Source organism: Camelina sativa, chromosome 18, assembly GCF_000633955.1.
Source record: "Camelina sativa cultivar DH55 chromosome 18, Cs, whole genome shotgun sequence".
In the NCBI taxonomy this organism is placed as follows: Eukaryota; Viridiplantae; Streptophyta; class Magnoliopsida; order Brassicales; family Brassicaceae; genus Camelina; species Camelina sativa.
Window position 1 is genome coordinate 5,404,839 of NC_025702.1, and position 21,446 is coordinate 5,426,284.

Sequence of the window (21,446 nt, forward strand, 5' to 3'; positions counted from 1 at the left end):
CCTGTCTTGGTCATAGGTCGGCGATGGAAACTGTTTGTCGAAAATGGAAGAGACTGCAAGAGCCACAAAACCACCAGCCAAGATACCGACACCTTGCATAGCAAAGACGGCAGCGATGAAAGCCCCACGAGTCTTCTTGTTAGCATATTCAGACATGATGGTGGCTGAAAGAGGGTAGTCACCTCCAATGCCAAACCCGAGCCAAAACCTATACATAACCGTTCAAATGTTAATATTTATATTTTATTTGTTTTTGGAGGTTGTAACTATCATGTGGATGATCTCATGTTCATATATAAAACAGTTTTGACCGTGATAATTGTACCTGAAAAAGCAAAGAGTGGTCATGACACCCTTGGCTTGGTTTCCAAAGGAGAGACCCGAAGCAATAGAACACACGATCATCATGATCAAAGTGAGACCGTAGACCTTTTTCCTTCCTAGCTTGTCACCAAGCCATCCGAAGAAGAGCTGACCAGCAAGAGTCCCACAGAGGGCCACACCATTGACTGCTGCCGCAACATGAGGGGGAAGGGAGCCAGGCTTTGCTGACTCTGGATTGAAGTAGTAGAGGCGTCCTAGGAGCTTCGTCACCAAGGACACACAGAAAAGATCATAGGCATCCGTGAAGAAACCCATACCGGCGATGACAATTGCCGTGAAATGATAAAGTTGCGTCTTCGCAACATCGAGTGCTTTTAACACTCCTAGCTGCTGATCGGCCATCTGAGTCTCTTTCGTCTCTCCTGTTTTCATGAAGCAAAAGTTTAGATATTCTTTCTTGTGGTACTGTAAAGATGCAACTAATCTTTTCTTTTTTGGTACTTTAATATATACAAATAAAATGAATAGAGATGTTTTTTTTTGGTGGTTTAATCTAAGTTACATGAAACTATATAAACAAATTTATTATAGTGATCGAGTGCAAAGAAAACTTTTGACTATACATAAAAATCTAAACTATATATATGTATATGTGTGTAAAGTTGTAACTAATCTCACCGTCGAGATGTGTTAATGGTGGCGAATGACGATGCAAGAGAGAGAGAGAGAGCGAGAGAGAGAAAGGTGGTGGTGGTGGTTATGTTTGTGGTGGCTGAGACGGCCAATATTTATAGAGCAGATCGGAGAAACATAGTCTCCGGCATCTTAAGGGTATATCCACATTTTTATTCAATTCAAACATATTTTCCATTAGTTTTCTGTTATATTTTTTGTTGCTCTTCTGGATATGGTATAATGGTCTACACATCATTTCTATTCCTTTTAGTAATGTCTTACTAGTATATGGCATCCATGGCATCTATCAGATTTCTTATCATGGACCCATTCTATGTTTGGTCCAAGTCTTATATGATATGAATGGGATAAGTACCCGTAAATATCATAAATTAAAGGGTATATGGCATTATAGTACATTTTAGAAACTTTATTAGTGTTTCAGTACAAACACTATTTATGATTGGCAAAATAGGTGAAAGAATGTTTGTGTGTGAGTGTGTGTGAGATAGAAAGTTATGTAGGACCCATTTATGAGATTGAAAAATTGTGATAATTATTTAAATAGTTGTTAATATAATATTTTTTGAGAAAAATTCTCAAATACAAAAAGAAACTATATATTTTTCTTTATAATTTGATATGCATTTTGTTTAATAATTTTAAATATATTATATAAATCTTTTGTATTTGTACACTTTATTAAGTGTACGGCTATCTATACACATTATTAAGTGTATGTATACATTATTAAGTGTACGGATGCCCGTATACCTTATTAAATATTCAGATATCTACACACCTTATTAAGTGTACAGAAGTCTCTACACATTATTAAGTGTATAGATGTAATGTGTGCACTTACTAATGTGCAGAGACATCTGTACATTTAATAAAGTGTACAAACATCCGTACACTTAATAATGTGTACAGATACAAAATTTGTAAAAAATATTTAACATTATCAAAATAAAATCAACAAACAAAATACATATCAAACTGTAAAGAAAAATATAGATTCTTATATATCTGATATTTTTTTTTGAAAAGTCATATTAGCAAAATATTTGAATAAATAGATATGATGAAGTGTGATGAAAAAAAATTATTTCTCTCTCTCACCTACACACCATCTCATTTCTCTTTCTCTCTCACAATTTTATCTCACAAATATTCTATCTCACAAGTGGAACTCTGAGTAATTCTCCAATTGTACTATATTTTTAATTAAGTTTAGAAAATGTACTAAAATGCCAATAATTTCTAAATTAAATATATCCACAAGAAATGCGTAGTCTTCAAAAATGTTATCAGTGTGTAATTTAGTACGATGTGATTCCTCAATAGGCTACCAGTGAGAATTTATTGGAGTAAAATCCCAAATAAAAATAGATGAAGATGTGGAAAGCTACGAAACTATATTGGAGTAATCGACATGGCAGTAATGAGAAGTATATGCACATAACAATACTATCTAGTTTGCAACAAGATAACAATTCCTCAAATTATTTTAAATTTTTTAACGCAATTCTTTTAATTATATTGTAGTACTCGTATAATCGTATTATATTTCTAAATTTCCCTAAATATCAAGTTGACTTTCATTTAACGAACTTTTTTAATCGTCCATGAAAAGTCAACTTTAAAAATAAAAAACGTTTCTAGTTAGATTAATCTAAACATTACTTTCAAATTAAATGTCAACCATTTAAATATAATTACCCTTGATATATACAAAAAATATGTTCAAATCATTTTCTGCTACGCTTTGCTGAATTGGATATATGTGTAAGTCAAACTAAATCCAAGAGACAATGCTCCCACTAAAATTTATGATCCATGTAGTTATACTTATATATTATGAAGTAGTCGTTTTATTCACTGCATTTGAGTATATACTTCCACATCAGTATTTTTGAAACTAGTTTAACAGTTAATGCATAGCATATAATGATTCTTTAGAGAGTAGTTTTCAACAACAACAGAATAATATAGTAATTATAAAATATTGGAAAATTTACTTTTTCTTTAACGTTTTTGGAAAGAAATATTTACCCTAACACATGTTATTTTCATGCGCACGTCTAATTTATCATACAAATTAAAATTAGAGTTTAACATTTTGTGTTTATAAGTTTAGTTCTGAAACAAAGCCTGTGATAAATTAGACGTTTACATTACAAATTAGTTTATCAACTTAACGAAGAAAAAAATACTAATTAATTGCAATAAATTTTAATATTGTCACTAGGACTCGGACCCCGGGATGACATCGCGAGGGAAATTTTTAGAAAAAAGAATAAATTTAATTTAAAATTTAGAATTATACACTATGAAATTATTTGAATGTAATAGAATAGTTTGAACACATAAACTATTATTAAAATCACAACCATCAAAATGAAAACTTATAACAAAAAATATTATGTAGAATAGACGGAACTTTACAAAATGTATTGTTTAGAGTACTATAAATATAAGATATTTTTATGAAGAATTATGGTAAAGAGCTACAATTAAAAAAAATCATTATGACAAAGTGATCCTAACTGAGAATATTAAACTAATGGTTGTAATGAGTAAATGTAATTTTCTATTAAACAACTAGAATTAAAAATATATTTAAACTGTATCAACGAAAAATTAAAATTAAAATACACAACTCTTAAAAACAAAAGAAAATTAATTTTAAATATTAGAATAGTTTTTAACGAAAAGTTACGATAAATAGACGCAACTGTAAATTCAATATTAAGTTTTATTAAATTTCTATATTACTATAATCATATCTAAAATTTTAGTTAGATTATAGAATAACATTGAATATTAGATATTAATATTCAAATTATTTAGATTCAACATAAAACGAAAGTTTTGTTTCCACAAAATTTTTAGTTAGTGATGAAGAGACAAATATAAAGAGAGTTCAAAAAGCATGACTATTTAAATAGACACATCTATTAGAACGAAAAATTGTGATGAAAAAATATAAATAAAATATAGTGAAAGACACAACTCTACAATGAACAGATACAACCGTTTGAATAAAAAAAAAACAAATAAAAACAATTTTTTTACGAAAAGGAACTGTTGTGTCTCCACTTGATTATACCTACAAACTCATATAAACTGCTTTTAAATAGAAGGCATCTTTATTACCATATTCAAAAGTCAAATCCAAAAGCTCACTATAAAATCCATATAACTTTTGGAAAATAAACTCTAGGTATTTTCATGAAATTTTAGATTCATCATTCCAAAAATCTTTTGTTAAATCAAGAATTGGAGGAATTTCTTTACCTTTAAAAGAATGAATGCTAGAGTATAATTTAGAAAGCTGTAAAAATCGTTAAGATTGAAATGTTATATTATTTTATGTCATGACAAAAAATGAAAACAGTTCAAATAGACAAATATATATATATAAAGATACAAATATTCAAATAGACACTACTCTATAATGAACAGTTGCACCTTTACAGAAAAAACCGTTACAATGAACAATCGCAACTTTTTGTAAAACACACAATTAAACTATTATATATATGTATTTTCATTAATTTTTTTATCTATAAAATTAACTAAAAGTTATAAAGTAGATTAACCAACAAAGTAGGAAGGTGTACTACATGTTCTAGCAATACGAGCAAATGGTGGGGTTCAGACCAAAATTTGCCAAACTAGGGCTTGCTCTAATATTCTGTTGTGTTATTATGTGAATGAAGAGATTACAAATATATATATATATATATATATAGTCTTTGACATAAATAATGTAAATCTTCTATCCTTCTTTGACATAAATAATGTAAATCTTCTATCCTTCTATCTCTTCATATCCTCTACAACATTAAGTCCATAATAATAATCCACCGCCTAATATTCTTCCTCGAGAAGTGAAAATCGTCTAGCGAAGTACATACTGAAATTATTGACGTCCAAGGGCCTTGGTTAGGAATTCAGCCAACTGTTCTACAGTACTAATGTATTTTTAGTAGAGAGAATGCCCTCTTTAATACCATCCCGAACAAAATAGCAATCTTTTTCTATGTGTTTCGTCCGTTCATGAAATACTGGATTTGCTGCAATATAAAGAGTAGTTTTATTATCACAATGAAGAGTTATAGGTTCTGGACGAAGAACATGAAAAAGAAGAAGTAACTCCTTCACCCATTTTATTTCCTGGTAGTTAAAAGTCATAGTTCTATACTCAGCTTCAGTAGAAAATATGGAGACCGTTTTCTGCTTATTTGTTTTCCAGCAAATAGGAGATTTTCTGAGAAAACCAACATAACCAGACAAAGACCAACGCATCTTTGGACATGAATTATAGTCAGAATCAAAATATGCATCAAGATCAGAGTCCTTGCTAAGGAATATACCTTGCCCTCAAGTTCCTTTAAGATACCGAACAACTCTAACAGCCGCCTCCCAATAATGCTATCGAGATTCTATAAGAAATTGTGCCAAGAGAAGAACAACGTAGCTAAGTTCTGGACGAGTAAGCGCCAAGTAGACCAAACAACCAACCAACCGGCGATACCAAGATGGACCAGAATACAACACATCATCATCTTTAGCGAGAGCGTGGTTTTGTTCCATTGGGTTATCTATTGGTTGAGCTCCAAGCATGCCTCATTCAGAAATGATATCCAACGTATATTTGCGTTGAGAGATATAGGTTCCTTGTTTTCCTCTAGACACTTCAATCCCAAAAAAAGTTTCAAAGGACTTAAATCCTTCATATATATAAAAGCACTCACTCATATACTTCTAAAATGATGTTGTTAAGGCCGCATCATTACCCCCAACAATAAAATCATCCACATATATCAGAACGCATAGACAGGAACTTCCTTTGAAGTATGTAGAGAGAGACGAGTCCATGTAACTCGATTTAAATCGAAACTGTAAAAGGGCAGTAGAAAGCTTTGTGAAACAACACCGTGGGGCTTAGTTGAGCCCATAGAGTGACTTTTTAAGTTTGCATACTTGATTAGGTTCTGTTGCGGTGACACCGGGATGAAGCTTCATGTATATCTCTTCCTATAAATCACCATGTAAAAAAGCATTATGCGCGTCCATCTGGAATAATTCCCAATCATGAGCAGCAGCAACTTTCAACAAAGTACGAATTGTAGTCATCTTCACAACTGGGGCAAAAGTTTCAGTATAGTCATTTCCCTCCTTTTGACGATTCCCAAGCGCAACAAGTATAGCCTTGAACCATTCGATAGAATCGTCCGAGTTATATTTGATACAAAAAAACCATTTGCAACCAAGTCTGATTATCCTCAACTGATCCAACTTGCAGATCAATTGGTGACAGCTTGTCCTGTGGGAAGATTGTTAAAGGGTGGGGACCAGGGTTCGAGGAACGCCTGGCGCACCAATAACCTACTGGTGGATTTGGATGAATAGTTCCTATCCACAGTGAGGGTTTAGGGTCGATGCCCTGCAGGGCCAGCTTGGGGTATGTTAGGGCGGCTAGCGGTGGGCTATTGGGGTCCGCGGGACGGGTTGTTATAATTTTTCAAGAAGTAGATGTGTCCAGACAGCTCGAGAAAAATCATTGACCATAGTAAGAAAATAAACTGCTCCACAAGTACTCTTTGATCTATAAAGTCCCCAAACATCACAATGAATTAAAGAAAATAAATCATCAGCTTTATTTGAACTTTCGGAAAACGAAACACTAGTTTGTTTTGCTCTTAAGCAAACATCACAACATTCCTTCAAAGCACTAATACTACTATTGAAAACACCAATTTCTGAAAGAAATGACAAGACTTTCGGCGAAGGATGACCCATTCTGCTATGCCATAATTCTCGAGTATTCCCTGTTGCAACACTATTTGACTGAGGTAACACAGCACCAGCCAAATGATAAACCCCATTCAGTTCCCGCTCCAATCAAAGTTCTTGAAGCTTGGTCCTATATCACACAAAACTGTTTAGTAAAGATAATAACAATGGCATCATCACGTAACAATTGTGCAATAGATATAAGTGTAATTGATAATTCCATAGAACACATGACTAAGTATTAATTTTCCTCCAAGAAAAAGAGTTATATGTCGTGTTGCCCAAGTAACTTTGTCATTTGGTAATCTGATAGCACATGGGTCGATTTTATGAAGTTTGGTCAAGAGATTAATATCACCGTCATATGATGAAATGGGCCTGAGTCAATAGTCAAATCTAACCGAGTATAACTTCCATATAAAAAAAAATTTCTCTCTTACCAGAATCTCCCTCTTGATTCGATCAGTTGATTTTCTTGTTTTTCTCAATGAAGTCAGCTAGTGAGCTCCATTGATGATCCGTAAGTGGTGGAAATTTGGTTGGGGTCGCGTTGGAGGTACTTGTCACTATAGAATTAAAGTTTATGCTCACGCATACCATCGCTAATAGACCAACGATTCTTCATACTTGCCCACATCACGAAGGCATCATCGACAAGGGATATTGATGATCGTAGTCTTGGTTCCACAGCGCTGAACAACTATTTTATGATTATTGAATTAAACATATCCCAATGATCCACATTTTCGCCATCATCGACTAGTCGTTTGAGACTTCCATTAAGAAATCCCAACTTACGGTTCGTAAGGCATTCATCATGTGTTTGGACCATCTTTAATAGTTGGTACCGTTCAAAAGGATTGGTGTTAAAACCTGTCCTATAGGATCACTTGTGTTAAAATTAGATGGTGAGATCAACGCTGCTTCACCACTGGAATCCATGACCACAGGCTTGTCAGCACTTTTGTCCTCTCAAGTCATGCTTGACTCACGATTTGGATGAGATATTCAAAGCAAATTTCGCAGGCCAAAGGGAGACTCTGATATCATGCTAGATTAGGATTTGTTATGAGCTTCCAACTTAAAACCAATTGGCAATGAATGGATTGGCCCTGACCTTTTATATATTACTTAAGTCCCATCATATTTCTAATGTGGGATCTTTCTCCACACGCTCCCTCGAGATAATGGCTCTTCTAGCCATTAATATCGATAAAATCCATCTCGCCCCCTCGAGATAATGCTTTTTTTTTTAGCTATCTCGATGGAACTGGGCATTCTATGTGGCCTTCAATTAATGGGATGATCAAACCTTTTTCCGGGCTGGATTAATTAATAGGTCAGTGTGTGTAGGATCTTATACCATATTAAATTAGGATTTGCTCTAAATTTTGTGTTGTGTTAGATCCTAAGCCCATAATAACAATTCATCGCCTAATAACATTCCCATTGTTCCAGCTTGATAGAACCCTAGAAAATGACGACTCAACTTCTCGGACCTTCCGAGCAAAGCGAACGCAACCTTAACGTTAAGTAACGAATACCCCGCTCTGGAAACCCGTACTTCGATAATATATACAAAATCATTTAGCAAAAGGACTGAACAAATATTTTTTGTTAATCAAAATAATCTAACATATTGTCGATACCTTCAAGACCTATAATTGAAACCGAACCAAACAACAAAAGTTTTTGGTCAGTTTGGTATGTGACAACCCGGTTTGCGGAAAAGTTTAAACGAATTGATTTTGCCACCTATGTCACAAAAGTACACTTATCTTTTCGGTCAAGGGCCCTGAGAGAACCCCATAGTTAAGCGTGTTTGAGCTGGAGTAGTTTTAGGATAGGTGACCTTCCGGGAATAGATTGTCGAAACTGTGCGAGTGTGGAAAAAACACAGAGAGATATCAATTGGTGATTTGTAGGGATGGTAAACAAGTCTTTAAAGTTTCTCGGCCGCCGGATATGTGTGGGCCGACAGGCCGAGAGTGAACGTGGGGCCTACTAAGTAAGGTGGACCCATTGGCCAAGAGTGGACGTGGGGCCGACTAAGCAAGGTGACGGTCAGGGCGTTACAGGTTAGTTTGCTTTGGTTATTGAAACGATCCATCCTATTTTTTTAATATAATAATTCTCTAGTGATCACATACTCACTAACAACCTATCTCCAATCAATACAACCAGCAGATAACAGAAAATAAAATAAACCAATATCATTAAATGAATAAAATAAATATATGAATCCATCAACAATATAACAATACCAAAAGCATACAACAATTCATAGAACTAGCAACCTAACATCCGTTCTAGACAACAATGTTCCATTCTAGAAACCTAACTGATGCATAGAACAATCAACCAAGCTTCTAGAACATCCTCCTCTTCATCGCCCTGATTCCACTATCACAATTTTCCTTTACCTGCACCACAAACAACAATTGAGATGTGTTAGTATTATCACAAATACTCAGCGAGAAAATCCTCCCATCTATTGGGCACACACAAGCATTTGAGATCTCCAAACAACAAACAACCTATAACACAATCAAACCAGGCCAAACAAACAAAGATCAGCCGTTGTTGAAGGTTAGTGTCAACTGACACCATCCTGGTGTCGATCAACACTCTCAACCTGGTGTCGACCAACACCTGCTCGACATTCCCAGAAAACCCTAGTCTGTGTCAACCAACACCTCTCCATGGTGTCGATCGATACTCCTTACAGTCCTCGCGTCGTCCTCGCATTGGTGTCGACCAACAACATCTTGGTGTTGATCGACCCCGATACCGAGCATCGTTTTTCTTCGATCTCCAGCTTAGATCTACGCCTCCAATTGCTTCTCACTCAACCAAGTCATCCACAAGAGCGAGACCAAGCCACATAGAACACAAAAATCACAAAAATATTCAAGGGAATCAATCACACAACTCATAGAACAACACAACAGAAAATCTCAAGCTTAGTTCAGCCATGGTCATGCACTCACCTCTTAAACAAGAAGATTATGACTGTAGAACGACGAAAAACACCACAGCAAGTCTCCAACACGTTCCTAGCCTCAGATCACCACTCCACAGGAAGCATACCCCACAAGAATACACTTGGAAAACTTCTCTTTCTTTCTTTTCTCTGGAAACGACCAATGAGCAGTCACAGAACCCTCAAACTCGAATTTTCCCTTAAATAACACGTTTTAAGGTTTATTATCCTAAACTAAACTGCTCTAATTCGCTCGAACCAGAAACTGATGGTACCGACCAATACTCCTATGGTGTCGTCGATCGATACCTATCTCAAAACCAAAAAATTGGTTCACGGATGTTACAGCTATTTATCCCACCTCTGATTAGTGGTTACTCACGGAAGAGTAATATTTCACACCCTAAATATTTACTTTCTTCCACATGCAAACATTTCCTTATTCTAGTCCTGGACAAATAAACCGAACCGAATGGACCGAACCGAAACAAAACCAAATTTCGGTTTTGGTTCGGTTAGTGGGTAATAATCGATTGGATAGTGTTTCAACTATCAATAGATATCAGCTAATAACCAAACCGATATTCATTCGGTTATCCGAATCAAACCGAACTCATATTAAAAATATGATTTAGCCGACAATCGAATGTGAGTACTCAGCAAAACTTGAGCGTAAAATGTGGCCAATGCGCCACTTCAAAGTTTTAACACTTCTATGCGTGTGTTAATTAAGATAAGGTAACAATTAAACTAAAAACCAAATAATATATTAAAATATTTGAAGTAAACCAAATATCAAAATATTTTAAATAAACCAAATATCTAGAAGTATTTAGATATATTTGTTAAATTATAATCAAATTTTATTCAACTAATATTTTTAAAAACAAAATTATACTATTTCGGATACCTGGAATCGAACCAAAAATAACCAAAACTGAACTGAACCCGAACCAAAATTGTAAAGTAACCGAATGGATCCTAAACCTCTATATCCAAAATATCCAAAACTGAATGGATAGATCCGAAACCAAATCGATTACCCGAACGCCTCAGACTACCTTATTCAAATAAATGTTACTAATGATAAAAAAAAAAGATTTCTGAACAAATTTAGACCTCATAAATTAAATAAGAAAGAAAATATGTACTTATTTTATGTAGAATTATTTTCAACTGTCATAAAAAATAACATTAAGTAAGACCTTGAATGTTTGTTGTTCCTTAGATAGTTTTTGGCATTGTTTTTTGCACTTTTGTATCCATTTCATAATTTTGAAAGAAAAAAAAAATAAGTTTTTAAAGAAAATAGGAAATTTAGTTTTTAAGTGTTTTAACATTTTTCAAAGAAAATTTTCCTCAAAAAACCATAGTCAACATTTTTTTATTTTTTCCTTATTTGTTTTTATCAAAATAATATAATCTATCAACTTATTATGCAAGGCATCGCGATTTAATGAAATCAAACTCTGGTGTGATCGGTCGCAGAGATGATGCTTTAACCACTTGACTAAAGACACTTCTCCATTCACGTTTGTAAAGAAACTAAAATATACAAAAAAATCAAAAACTAGTAAAATCAATATCTAAAAACCAAAAATATGATCCAAAATTCAAGAACCCTTTTTAAACTACAAACATCCATGGCCTAAAACACCCAAATGTGTTGAAAACGAAAATAGAAAGTACTCACTGATTTGATCTATCAAATCCTTGTGGCTTTATACAAAACAGTTCGATAATATAAAAATAAAGTCTAACCTGTTATATATAGACATATAAATAAGATATATATTGGCTAGTTATAACGCTGTTTATTTTATATTGTGTTATTTATTTTACCATCCTATATGTTTTGATTGGTATATCCATACTGCTTTATCAATAATTATCAATCATAAATGTGATATCAAAAAGGTTATACCATCAGTTTGTTATCCTATATTGATTTTCCTTCAATTTTTCGTACAACTTTTATATACTTTTTTTTTTAGTTTGTACTATTCTATAATAATTTCCGAAATTCCAGCTTATAGCTTTTTTAATAGTTTTGTGTCCTCGAGAAAGCTAAGAAAAATGTGTTGTACGGTTCCTTATCAAAGCATATAGATATACCATCAAAATGTCAACGCGTACAACACACTCCTAGATAGAAGGAACCGTACAACATATTGAAGATTAGATAGTATTTATTATATTCACATTATAGATAACTATCTCCATGCCAAGGTATATTCACATATATTATTATTATTCATGTTCTATTGATTAGATGCTTAAATTAGACATTATATTTTGTAATAGCTATTGAAATTTAATTCAGTGGTAGATGTTTACACATCTAACGTATGTTTTCAAATTTTAAACTTCAAACTGGAACGAATTAATTATATTTGTATATGGGAAAATTAAAAACAAATTCTAACATTTTATCAATTGAAAACCAAATTCTAACTTTTTCTATTGACAATTTTTTGGATTGCTACCAGACTTTTTTCTGCAAAAGAAAATAAGAGTGATATCATCAGATATTTGATAAGAAATGGTGGAACCTTAATTATACATGTCAACATTATTCAGTCAAGTTACATAGCTGTATCAAATAACCAAGGACTTGTTCACATTTATAGAAAGAGGAGTTTACTTTTTGCGTGCAGAGGACCAGCTTTTTTATAAATACAATAAATTTAAAATGATAGCACCATATTGAGTTTTAATTTGATATGATTTGTGACCTCTTCAAAGTTACTAAATCACTGATAGCTATTTTTTTTTCATTATTTAATCGATACCATACTCAATCCATAGTTAATTCTTATTATACTGGGGAAAGGTGGTATTGTAACCATTTGATTAAAAACACTTTCCTGATACCTATTATTTTTATCAGTAGTAGCTGAATAAAAAATATTTTTATTTTAGAGATACTTTGTCACTATAGATAATACATTAGTTATAGTGAAATCACGGCATATTCCGACTTCCGAGTTATTATTCTCCGTCTAAGCGGCTGCGGAAGCCGCATTTCTTACAAAATATGGGTAATGGGAACAATGTTAAAAGATAATTTTCCTTTTCATTTAATCTTGACATGACATGTTCCTTATTCAAAAACGCGACCTATATGTCTGCTTATATTATGCAGAGAATAAGCGGTGATGGTCAAAAACCATAAGAATTTCAGTATAACTCTAATATCCAAGAACCAGCTTTTGGAGTTTTGGTTTGGATCTCGATCGACACCAAAGAAAGTGTCGGTCACACCATAAATTGGTGGTTCTGCCGGTTCAATTTTAGATCATCGGTTTAATGCGGTTTTGTGTAGGAAACCCTAAGGTCGGATATAAAAGGGAAAACTCGACGCTTTTATCTAGTTTTAGCCACTTTTCATCCTTCTAGAGAGTGAGATTGGTTTCTAAGATTTTTGTGAAGAATCCTTGTTGTTCTTAAGAGATCCTTAGGATCGTGGTAAAAGCTTGTTGGGAGGCTGTTTTCGTGGGTTTAGGGTCAGAATCTTCTTGTTGGAAGAGTGAGTACATGATCTAAGCTTGAGATTCTCTGTTTTGTGTTTCTATGAGTTTTGTGATTGATTTCTCTTGAATGTTTGTGTGATTTTCGTGTCTCTGTCGCTTGTATTTTCTCCTATGTATGCCTTGGTCGAGTGGGAGGCATTTTAGAATGGAGATTCACGCTGGAGATCTTAGAAAAATGATGCTCGACATCAGTTTTGATCGACACCAAAGCGAAGACGACACGAGGGCTTTAAGGAGTGTCAGTCGACACCATGTGGAGGTGTCAGTCAACACAACTAGGGTTTTCGGTGGTTGTCGGCCTGGTGTTGGTCGACATCAGGTTGCCCGTGTCGATCAACACCAGGAGGTTGTTGGTCGATACCAACCTTCGCTAGGTGTTAGTGCGACTGACACCAGAACGACGAATCTATGCTGGTGGGGGAGAATTGTAACATCCCCGAACCAGCTTTTGGATTTTTGGGTTGGGTGTCGATCGACACCATGGAGGGTGTCGGTCGACACTATCAATTGGTGGTTCTGCCGGTTGGGTTTTAGATCGTCGGTATGATGCGGTTTTGTGTAGAAAATCCTAAGGTCGGATAACAAAAGGGAAAAATCGACGCTTTTGTCTAGTATTAGCCACTTTTCATCCTTCGAGAGAGTGAGATTAGTTCCTAAGAGTTTTTGTGAAGAATCCTTGCTGTTCTTGAGAGATCCTTCTTGATGAGTGGAGATCTGAGGCTATGAACGTGGTAGAAGCTTGTTGGAAGAAAAATGGCACACTAACAAATGCGGAAACTGAGTGGTTTTGAAAAACGGTAACTGAGTGGTTTCGAAAAATGGCACACTAACAAATAGCATTTCTCCAAACTTATTGACTAATTTTATATATAACTATAGTAACATTATCCTAAATTAATCAAAGATTAATATAAGCTCATTATTTGTTCTCAATCATACTATCCTGAAAATCAGAAGGGTAAAACCTGAACTTAAAGGCAAATTCTAAAAAATTAAAAGAAGAATGTATATGCATATACCTAAACAAATATTCTGATTTTTAATATAAATTTTTGGCCTTGTATTTAAGTTTTGACCAAAAAAACAGAAAAAATATAAGATAGCGTATAGAATTTTCATGTAGTTTGATTAAAATATGCAACATTCTTTTTAAAAGGAAAAACATCATAAAAATAATTACAAAAGAAAAATAAAAATATTTTGCGGATCTTTTTAAGCGGTCTGATGTGAGGGGGATTTACCAGATGCTACATGAAGTTCCCACATTGATTTCAGATAGTATGAACAGGATTTTAATAAAGGAAATTACGGTAGCAGAGATTCGCAGGGCTTTGTTTGCGATGCACCCGAGAAAACACCAGGACCTGATGGGATGACAGCCTTGTTTTTCCAGAGGTTTTGGGCTTCCCTCAAAGAAGACTTGGTGGCTTTGATTAAAGAGTTTTTTTCATACGGATTGCTTTGATCCGCGATTGAATGAAACAAATATTTGTCTCATTCCTAAAAACGAAAGGCCTCAACGGATGATGGAATTTAGACCGATCAGTCTTTGTAATGTGAGTTATAAGATTATCTCTAAAGTCCTCTGTTTTCGGTTGAAACGGCTCCTTCCGTCTCTTGTTTCAGACACCCAATCGGCATTTGTTTCTGGTCGTTTAATTACAGATAATATACTGGTTGCTCAGGAAATGTTTCATGGCTTAAATACAAATCCTCGATGTAAGACGGACTTTCTTGCCTTTAAGACGGATATGAGTAAAGCTTATGATCGCGTTGAATGGGACTTTTTAGAAGCTTTAATGGTTGAATTGGGGTTTGATAGGAAATGGATCTCCTGGATTATGTGGTGTGTATCCTCGGTTACATATCAGGTACTTATCAATGGACAGCCACGAGGTTCTATTAGGCCACAGAGGGGTTTACGTCAAGGAGATCCCTTATCTCCTTACTTAATCATACTTTGCACAGAGGTTTTAATTGCTAATATTAAGAAGGCTGAAAGAGAGGATAGGATCACCGGTATTAAGTTGGCTCGGGATTGTCCGCCCGTCTCACATCTGTTGTTTGCAGATGATAGTTTGTTTTTCTGTAAAGCAGAGACGGCAGAATGCTCTAAGGTTATGGAAATTATAGGAGATTATGGGAAAGCGTCTGATCGAAGGATTCATTTGAAATCTGTTATGGGTATCTCCAAAGAAGGTGGTATGGGTTCGTATCTAGGCATTCCCGAGAACCTCCAGGGTTCGAGAACTAAGGTTTTTAGTTATGTGANATGGAGACTATAAATCACGCTCTTTTTGAGTGTTCCCATTCACGTCAGATCTGGGATTTGTCCCCGATTGCCTTGAACCCTGGGGGGTTTTCCTATGGTTCAATATATTAGAATCTGGATTTTCTCTTTTGGCGGGCATTATCTCAGACGGATGTCCTGGATATATGTCTACGTTTACCGTGGCTCTTATGGTCAATTTGGAAGGATNATTTGGATGATCGAGTGAATGGTTGGTCGGCTAAGTATTTATCCAAAGGGGTAAAGGAAGTTATGATAAAATCGGTAGCGTTGGCTCTTCCAACTCATGTCATGTCTTCTTATAAATTAACGCAGGAGCTGACGTCTAAATTAACGAGTGTTATCTCAAACTTTTGGTGGAAGTCGAATGATAAGGCACGAGGCATGCATTGGTTAGCATGGGATAAGTTGTGCACGGATAAATGTGATGGTGTTTTGGGTTTCCGGTCTTTGGAACAATTCAACGATGCAATGTTGGCAAAGCAGTTTTGGCGGTTAATTCATTATCCAAGTTCGTTGATGGCTTGGGTAATGCGAGGACGTTATTTTCGAAAAGAACATCCCTTACAAGCCAAAAAGACATACTCCCCCTCTTTTGCTTGGAGGAGTATTTTTTCAACTAAAGGTTTGGTGGTACACAGATCACGTTGGGCGATAGGTTCAGCTTGTCAGGTTTCGGTCTGGCGGGATCCCTGGATTCCGGATAATCCACCACGACCAGCGAATGGTCGAGGAAGATTGTTACTTCCCAGTTTAATGGTTAATCATTTGATTAATCCAACTACTAAGGAATGGCAAATGCCAATTCTTGAGGAGTTTTTGGACCCCTTGGATGTCCAAATTATTCACTCTATGGAGATTAGTAAAGTTTATAAACCCGATAAATTGATTTGGCACTATACTAAATCAGGGAAATATACGGTTAAATCGGGTTATCGGTTAGCCCGGGAATTAATCAAGGAGGTAGAATATGGACCGTCGTGCACGACGGTTAGGGCACACGCTTGGAAACTTGAGGTTCCTCCGAAGGTTCAACATTTCTTCTGGCAGATTGCTTCCGGCTCCCTCCCTGTAATGGAGCGGCTGGCACATCGGGGTGTCCGGTGCGATACTCTATGTAAACGATGTGACTCGGAGATGGAGACTATAAATCACGCTCTTTTTGAGTGTTCCCATTCACGTCGGATCTGGGATTTGTCCCCGATTGCCTCAAACCCTGGGGGGTTTCCCTATGGTTCAATATATTCGAATCTGGATTTTCTCTTTTGGCGGGCATTATCCCAGACGGATGTCCCGGATATATGTCTACGTTTACCGTGGCTCTTATGGTCAATTTGCAAGGATAGAAATAAAAAAGTTTTTCAAGGAATTGAAGCGGAACCAATTGAGGTTATTAATCAGGCGACCAATGACAAAGTGTTATGGGAAGAGGCCAAGTCCTTCTACTCAGCTGCACTAGATCCTTTGCCTGTGGAGGTTCGGGACCCTTCTCCCCGGTGTCAGGTTGATGGTTCTTGGAAGGTCTCGGACCCTTTTGGTTGTTTTGTGACAGGGAGGATATCACGGTGTTAATGGGAGCACGGAGTCAACGGCGGAGCCCTTCTCCCCTACATTCGGAGCTTCAGGCCTTGATTTGGGCGATGGAATCCCTGCTGGCGAGGGATGTCGATTGTCAACGTTTTGAGACGAATTGTACAGAATTAGTGGCGATGGTACAGTCTCCTGATGAGTGGCCCGCTTTCTCCAACCTGTTGGATGATTTTTGCTTGCTCCGCTCTTCCTTTCCTTCTTTCACGCTTTAAAAGATTCCAAGGACATTTAATGTTCGGGCAGATCGTCTTGCTCGTTCCTCGAGATCTTTACCTTCTGAAATTTCTTTTGTAAACTCTTATCCTCCAGTTTGGGCAATCAACCTTGAAGTTATTTTCTAAATTAATGTTTGGTTGACAAAAAAATAATAAAATAAATGTTTAACAATAGACCAAACTTGACCGTTTGAAAGATTTGTAAACAACTGACACCAACATAAAGTTGCATATATCCTATATTGATTTAATTTATAAAAATAAAAAAAATTCCCCTATGTATAATTATAAAAACTTTGAAAAGTTATAGTAATCCATCCGTAGAATTGGATGTTGGCATGTTGCCCGGCCTCTCCTGTTAGTTAAGACTTGGGAACATGGTATGCACATAGTTTTTCTCAATAAATTTTCTAGTTCGGATTTATAAATGAAGCCAAACGTGGAACCAACCATCGACCAAATTGTGGTTTCCTCTGTGCAGTCTCCGTTAATAAAATAAAAAGAAAATGAAATAAAAATCTTTTCCTTTATTATTTTTGTTCCCGGTATTTTGTATAGCGCTGGAGGCCGAGCTGTATTTTTGTTTTAAATTGAAATGTTATATATGTTTTTCTACTAAAATTTGTAAAGCAACACAAGTATATGAACATTATTAACAACTTTTCTATGCTAACACAGTGACATACACTAACACTTAAATACGTTAAATTGTAAGATAATTAAAATAAGCCAATCAATTTACATTTTAAAATGGATGAGTTACTTTTATATCGATCAAAACAATTCCATCAAACAAATTACTTAGATTAACTGCAGTGGTTTAGAAAACAAATTTAACTATGCTACTATGAATATGAAATATATATTTATTAACTCAAAATTTAAATATAATTTTGTTGGGTTGTGTTTTCTAGGCATTAAACATTCCAATCTACATTTTTTTCACTTATTCTACTAGTTACGTTCAGTCTGAATAATTGTTCTTGTGCCACCATTAAAACCCCTATCTTTGTTCCGGTGCCACCATGATAACAACATTAGTATAATATTTATATTGATAAATAGTTCAAGGACATGTCTACCCTCTGGAAAATATTTGGGAATTTATTCTCATGTTTTTTGGGTTTTTTTTTTGTTTTTGTTTTGGACATGTTATGCCAATAAATACGGGAAGATTCTTAAACATTAGCATATGTATAATAGCATTAATTTTTAGAAATTACTTTTGTAATTTTTGTGATCAAATTAATTTTCTTACACTTTTCATATATACTACTCTATATCTAGTAAAACCTCTATAAATTAATAAAATCAGGATCACGAAATTTTATTAATTCAGAAAAGTTTTAATTTATCGATAAATTAATAATTATTATTTTATCGATAAAATAATAAAATATTAACTTATGAATTGATTGCTTTTTTACTTGTTTTTGCTTGGTTGTCATGTTGTTTGTGGCCTGTTGAGGTCGGATTTGACGACACAGATGATGAAACATCGGTTAGAACCGAGAGAAGTCAAGAGATCGTGTTCGGGGATGATCCGCGCGACTGAATCGTTCGATGCAAGGAGTGCATCGTTCAATGCAACTAGGGATTTGATGGAGATGTGAGGTTGCATTGGTTGATGCAAGGAGAGCATCGTTCGACGCAGCTAGGGATTTGATAGTTGCATTGATCGATGCAAGGGCGCAATGACGACGCATGTCTGGTTTGCTTGCTTTTAAGTATGGTTTTTGTTTATCTTTTCGCTTGTGTGTATAGCCCAGTAGATGGGAGGATGACTCACCGAGTGAAAATACTCATGCATCTATATTGTTGTTTGTGCTGCAGGTAAAGGCAAAGTGTGATCATGGAATCAAGACGATGAAGAAGAGGATGTTCTAGTGGCTCGCTTGGTTGATATTTGGCTTTTGTTAAGTTACTAGAGTCGGATCATTAGAATATTGCTAGGTTGCTGGTTTAACGCTTTAAGACTTTGTTGGTTGATTTATTACTGGTTTATGTTGGAATAATAATTGGTTATTCATTATTGGAGTTCTTTGTTGGATAGTTGATGGTTTATTGTTGTTGTTATTTCTGCGGTTTGAATTAAACGTTGTTAGGTTGTTAGTGAGTATGAGATCACTAGTTAAATGTTATGTTAAAAAGAAAAAAAATGGGTTGGATTGTTTCGTTTTGGTATCAGAGCCCTTACGATTTCTATGTCTAGGGTTCATTGTAGCTAGGCCTGGGCAAAATACCCGAACCCAAAAATCTAACCCGAATCCGATCCGAAAAACCCGATCCGAACCCGTATCCAAAATTTTAAAGTACTCGAATGGGTCTAGGATTTATTGAGATGAGTACCCGAACCCGATCAAGTATTATCCGATATCCGAACGGGTATCCGAATTAACCCAAACATGTATAAGTATAGTGCAAAATAGTCACTAGTGAGGTTTGAACCCATCACCTAAAGCATTCAATGGGTGCATTCTAACCATTTTGCCACTTTAATATCTTTAACTAATTCTAAAACCTCTTGTTTTTATATATTACTATGTACAATATTTTTCATTTAAAAAAAAAAAATTAGATATGAGAGATTTTAATTATTTTGTAGAGGCTTAATTGCATTTTTTATTCTATACTCATGAATTCTAGATACCAAAATATTGTTTTTACATATTAAAAAACACAAAGAAGAAGAAATGCAAAACAAATAGAATATTTTCAACAAAAAAACATGTTTGTCAAACCTTTTCTTCACATTTAATATGAGAGTTGGAGAGAATTTAATTTGGATATATTTGAAATTCGGATTGAATTCCAGTATTTTGTTAAGTTTGTGATGTAAATAATCAAAACCGAACCCAAATCTGAAGTATATTTCGAGTATTGGATAAAACCCGAACCCGATTCGAATCTGATGGGTGTTTATCCGAAATCCGATTTGAATACTAAAAATACCCGAATGGTTCTAGGACCCCTTTACCGAAATACCCAAAAATCAAAAATACCCGACCCAAACCCGAACGGGTACCCGAATGCCTAGGGCTAACTGTAGCTTTTACTGTTGATGTTTGGGAATGCATGCTTCAGTTGATTATGAGATTTAGTTAATTGTATGTTGCATGGGGTCCTAGAACATCCTCTTCGAGTCTTCTATGAGATTCCACGGTAGGTTGTGTGATTGTGTATGCGGTCTGAATTTTGTACTTAGCCTTCTGTCTTTGGTAGCGCAGATGGTTAGAGGTGGCGTTGTTGCTGGTCGTAGACGCGGTCGTAGTCGTGGACGCAGTCTAGGTTGTGGTCGTGATAGCGATAGAGGTCCATTTACTAGTGAGACTGTGGATCAGAGTGTGATGATTGAGGGCGTCGGCGAGTCGCACACGTTTCAGGAGGGGTCAATGGGTGTGGCTGGTAGTGGTTCCTATGGGATCGTAGGAGCCGGTGGAGCCGATGCGGGCAGTGTTAGTGTCGGGATAGCCGTTTGTGCTGGCTTTCCGGGTGTGGGAGTTGCTGCAGGTTAAGCCCCTAGCCGAGATGTTAGAATTATGGGCTTGGTGGCGCAGTTGTTGGAGTGGTTGCAAGGAGTTATTCCGGCGTAGGCTTCGATTATGCCGCCTATGGTGGCGGAGGTGCAGCAGCCAGTGGCTGCAGGTGCAGGAGCTCATTCCCAATACGTCATCATTCTGGGGGAGATGTGTAGGATTGGTAAGACTCAGTTCGCAGGTAGTACCGACCCTATTGTGGCGGATGCGTGGAGGACGAAGCTGGAATGCAACTTCTAGTCTCTCAGGTATCCTAAGGAGTATCATGTGGATATAAGGATTCACTACTTGGTAGATAACGCTCATGTGTTGTGAAGGTCAGTGGCTGCCAATAGAGTGTAGAGGGACATGACTTGGGGTTATTTCATTGAGGAGTTCAACCGTAAGTATTTTTCTCGTGAAACAATAGACTGGATGAAGGTGCAGTTCATGCAACTGTCGCAAAGGACTCAGTTAGTTCGTGAGCTATACGTGGAGTTCATTCGGATTTTTGTG

At 35.7% G+C, this 21,446-nt stretch overlaps 1 protein-coding gene across 1 annotated transcript; it reads right to left on the minus strand.

Annotated features, from left to right (window-relative positions):
- Positions 11-726, minus strand: LOC104763155 (probable inorganic phosphate transporter 1-2). Its single transcript, XM_019240038.1, has 3 exons — positions 326-726; positions 87-208; positions 11-30 (listed from the first exon to the last, which is right to left on the minus strand). Exons 1-3 carry the CDS (start codon positions 724-726, stop codon positions 11-13), a joined length of 543 nt encoding a protein of 180 aa, XP_019095583.1.

What these genes read in the sequence shown, in the direction of transcription:
- LOC104763155 (XM_019240038.1), bottom strand. Translation starts at nt 726, where the DNA reads ATGGCCGATCAGCAGCTAGGAGTGTTAAAAGCACTCGATGTTGCGAAG. An exon ending in ACCACTCTTTGCTTTTTCAG is followed by an intron (nt 209 to 325) that starts GTACAATTATCA and finishes GGTTATGTATAG; the next exon opens with GTTTTGGCTCGGGTTTGGCA. An exon ending in CTTTGCTATGCAAGGTGTCG is followed by an intron (nt 31 to 86) that starts GTATCTTGGCTG and finishes TTCGACAAACAG; the next exon opens with TTTCCATCGCCGACCTATGA.